General features: G+C 39.7%; 1 protein-coding gene across 1 annotated transcript in view; it reads left to right on the forward strand.

Annotated features, from left to right (window-relative positions):
- Nucleotides 1–4,290, forward strand: part of DLD (dihydrolipoamide dehydrogenase) — a 12,586-nt gene that overhangs the window by 693 nt on the left and 7,603 nt on the right. The window contains exons 2-4 of the mRNA XM_009996786.1: nt 552–627; nt 1,404–1,483; nt 3,078–3,150. Of these exons, the coding sequence (XP_009995088.1) occupies nt 552–627; nt 1,404–1,483; nt 3,078–3,150 (229 nt within the window). The remainder of the gene's footprint in view (nt 1–551; nt 628–1,403; nt 1,484–3,077; nt 3,151–4,290) is intronic.

Here is a 4,290-nt window from a genome sequence, read left to right on the forward strand (position 1 = left end):
GCCCCCCCGGCGGGGGGGGGGCAGAACGGCGGTGGCTGGGGAGCCGCTGGCGGGTTGAGTCGCTTCCCCTCTTCTGGGCAGCGCTGGGGGCTGCAGAGCTGCTGCATCCCCGGTCACGGGATGAGCGGCCCCGGAGGCGCACGCAGCAGCTCCGCTGTCCCGCTGCGGTGAAGTCTTGCCCTCCAGAGCCTCCTCTGAGGTGTTGCTGGGGCCGAAAGGCGTGGTTATGGAACAAGGCTCTTTATAAACTCCTGTGGGTGTCTTAATTTATGTCATTAAGTGGTTCAGGAGCCCTGCGTGAAGGGTTGGAGGTCGGTGTGGTTGGAGGCAGCCTTAGGCTGACAGAAAACAGGTGCAAGGGCTGAGGCTGCAGAGCAGGTCACTGGCAGGGCAGCTCTTGCTCCAGGCAGTGCCCTCCGGGTCTGCCCCAGTCCTGTTCCCGGCCTGGTTAACTGGTGAATGTGGCCGTGTTCTGGGTGGGATTGGAATGCTTACGTCTTTCCAGGGTAGATACCAAAGGCTTAAAACTAAGGGTTTCTTTCCCTTTCTAGAGGAGCCATTTTGATCGAATTCACCATGGACTCCAGGGAATTTGTGCAGTGCCACAAAGGACCTATGCTGATCAAGGTGATTAATTATGAATTTCATTGGACAAAAAAACACAACTCAAACCCAAAAAACTCTGCAAAAAACAAATCAGTTCTTCAGACTCAGAAATCAGGCTTCCATCGGGGGAATTCATGTCAGCATGGAGATTTAGATGAAAAATAGTGGCTAACATCCCCTATTTAATCTCAAGTTAAAGCCATAAATACAAGTTGAACTTTATATAACATAAGAACAGTTGTGGTCATTAATATTTCAAAGGAGATTGTGGTTATGAGATTTGAATTAGGTACAAAGTTTATAGCTTCTGCTGTATTCATAATCAGTAAGGGTTGCATAGATATCTAAGCCATATTTTCACCTTTATTATACTGATCCTAGGATATTTAGTGAGCATTTCTCTTTTGCATTAAACATCAATAGAAGCTGTGTTGGGAAAATGTTATAATAAATTATCCAGACATCTTGTATGAAGCTTTTAAAGACAAGAGTGGTGGATCAGACAGAATTCAGCTTCTTAATTTCATTTTACAGTGTTTTCCTATTAAAATTTAAGAGTAGCTGTTTTTATTGCAGACTAAATACCTCCACACAACCTTTCCCTTTGTTCAGAAAGTTATTCAGATTGGAGGTGTAATCTACCTATCTAAAACTAGTTTATTAAATTGCATAATTTATTTTGCTTTTTGAAAAATATTTTTTTCAGATATTACTTATTTCAGTAATTGTAAGCTGGTATTCCTGCAGGAAAATTATAATGGCTGAAACAAAAATAACTTAAATGTTTTCTGTTTCAGTTGATGCTGATGTCACAGTTATTGGCTCTGGTCCTGGAGGGTACGTGGCTGCTATCAAAGCAGCTCAGCTTGGATTTAAGGTAAGATGAGACCTCTCTTACACAGCAGGCTATTCATCCAGAATTTGAAAGGTGTTTGTGTGATACTCAGAAACTGAATTCTGTCACATCTTGGGCCACCAGATGTTGTTGACATGTCAGTAAACCTTTTGTTAGAAAAAAAAAAAGAGATCATGACAAAAAGTTCACTGGAAAACTTTCCTGAAGAACAGGCTGAGTCAACTCAAAAGAGAACAAAAACAATTTTCAACTGATGTGCTTTTTGAATGTGAGTAGAGGAATTCCAAAGCTGAGTGAGAATTTTGCAGGTGAAAGTATCTGTAGAAATATTGTGATACCTAATTTACATTATTAATGTTCATCTCTGTTGTTCTTTGAGTGCCTTTTGAAAGGGGCAACTTCTACCTGATATGTACTAATGATGTGTCATTTAATTGAGTACTGTGAGAGCAATGTGTGCATGATGCATTTCAGATTTTCTAAACTTGGTAGAATACAGTGTGATTTCAACACACGTACAGAGCACAAGACCAGCTCACTATCTTGGCTCTGCATTATTCCTCTCAATTATTTTGAAGCCTGAGAAGGTGATGGAAGCAGTCTTGAGCATGTTCCTGGCTGATACGTCCCAGTGCTTCTTAAGTGTGACTTCTGGACTTCATGACACAAATGGGTTAATTAGGCCACCTATTAGCCTTCACCTTTGGATATTTTCAGAACATGGCTGTACAAGGCTCCCCTGAGCCAGCTGGTACATCTGTGAGACTGACTGTGTTTGGAGCAGGAGGTTTGTCTAGATGCCCTGCAGAGGAGAGCATATAAACTTTCCTTCATTTTGAGTGTTGTTCCTCATTGCTCAGGACTCCCACAACTGTTTTTCACTGGTGTCTCTTTCAGCCTTCTAATGTGTACCAAAATGCAAATGTTTGAGATTCTGTTAAGTTTTACTGTGACCTAGTGCAGATAGTTGAGTTGTCTTTATCAGTGTTTGTGGGGTTTTTTTAACGTAACAAATACTGTTGCTTTTAGGTGTATGTTGTTGCTGAACTATTAGTACCTGAGAAAAAAGGTGTGTAGTGCTACAGGTTTTAATTGAGATTGAGGCCTTCTACCATGTAAAAGTTTTATCTGTTGTTTGTTTCTTTTCCTTGTTTGTGGTTTGGGGGATTTGTTTTGTGTTGTTTTCTTTAAAGAAAGTTATCCTTCCTGCAGTTTTAACCGGTGATGGTTCATTTATCTGTTATTTGCTTTTGATTACTTGATTTTAGGAATTTTGGATTATTTAAATGTTTTGCTCTTTGCAAGTTGCTTGTTTTGGGTTTTTCTTAATTGTAAGGGGAACATCTTTTAACAGATCTGATGTATTTAATTGAGACAACTTTGTGGATTGTTGAAGTAGAACAGCATTTAAACTTCTATGAAAACATAAACGGTGCAGTGGGGAGGGGAAATTGAGCCACAAAATATATCTAAGAATTAAATTCATGAGACAGGAAGTATTACTAGATAAATGCCCGGTTTTTGTAATCAGTTCTAATTTGTGGGATATGCTGTAAGTAAATGGTAGCATAGTACTGCTAAAAAGTCTACCTTCTCCCCCTTCTTTTTTCCTCAGACTGTTTGTGTAGAAAAAAATGAAACACTAGGTGGAACCTGTTTGAATGTTGGATGTATTCCATCCAAGGTAAGTGTACATAGTTTGTCATAACTTCATTAAAAACAATAGCTGTTATAGGCATCACGTGGAAAAAGATAAAGGAGGAGTTTCCCAAGATTGGTGTACATTCTTTAAAAACTGAAATTGTAATCCAAATGAGCTGAGGATCCAAATAAATATAATTAACACAACAGGTTAAAATTTTATTTGCTCAATAGAAGTGTTTTATTTGCTCAATAGAAGTGTTTTATTTGCAAACTACTTTGTGGGCTTTCCCTGGTGAGAGAGAGGAAGAGGATGAAAATCAGCAGGATATACAGCTGTATCTTCTTACTCAGCTGTTGAGTCTGTTATACCCAGTAGTGACTACTGTTTCAGCTGGTTGTATCTCTTGTAGTCTGCCTTAACTATTTCAGATGGTTGTACCTCTTTTACTGCCTGAAGTTCTTTATTGCCTCATTTCAGTAGCTTTGTCCAAGATGATGTTCTTACATTAAAGGAATGCTGAACTGTGTCACTAGAGGTAGAGAAAGTAAATAAATTTTACTTTAAATTTTACTTTAAATTTTAATAAATTAGAGGGAGAGTGGCACCCCCAAAAAAGCATGAACTCTGGTTTTTGATTGGATGTACCATTCTCTCTGAAGAGAGCTGTTTCTCTCCATCAAGTGTAGAAAGACTCCAGTTAATTAGCTCTTGAAATATTAATCCAAGCTAAATCAGTGTTCTCCAGTCCCAAAAGATGGCCTGCAGGGTGGGACTGGTAGTGCTGGTGAGGAGTAGTGCAGGTGGGGAGAAAAAAGCAAGTCCAAGGTATGCACTGTGAAAGACAGAAGTAAGAAGAAATTCAGAAGAGCCTAGTATTTGATGTTGTCAATCCATTTTTAATTAATTTCTGAACTAGGGCTTTGTAAGAACAGTGCTGTTGCTAGATGAGAGGAATCTGCCTCATTAGCACCCAGGAAGTGAAGGCAGACACTGGAAGTGCCAGGTGGCTGCAGTAATAGACATAACATTCTTAGCAGGGTCCCTTCTAACTACATTGCTGTTTCTAATCTGTTTGCTCAGAGAGATTCCATTAGCATTATAGGAGAAAATACAGTATCATTAGGAAGTTCTAAAAATAATGTCCCAGTTGACATTTCTCTTTGTGTGTTTCAGGCCCTGCTGA

The sequence above is a fragment of the Chaetura pelagica genome, unplaced genomic scaffold, assembly GCF_000747805.2.
Source record: "Chaetura pelagica isolate M959 unplaced genomic scaffold, ChaPel_1.0 scaffold534, whole genome shotgun sequence".
NCBI lineage: Eukaryota > Metazoa > Chordata > Aves > Apodiformes > Apodidae > Chaetura > Chaetura pelagica.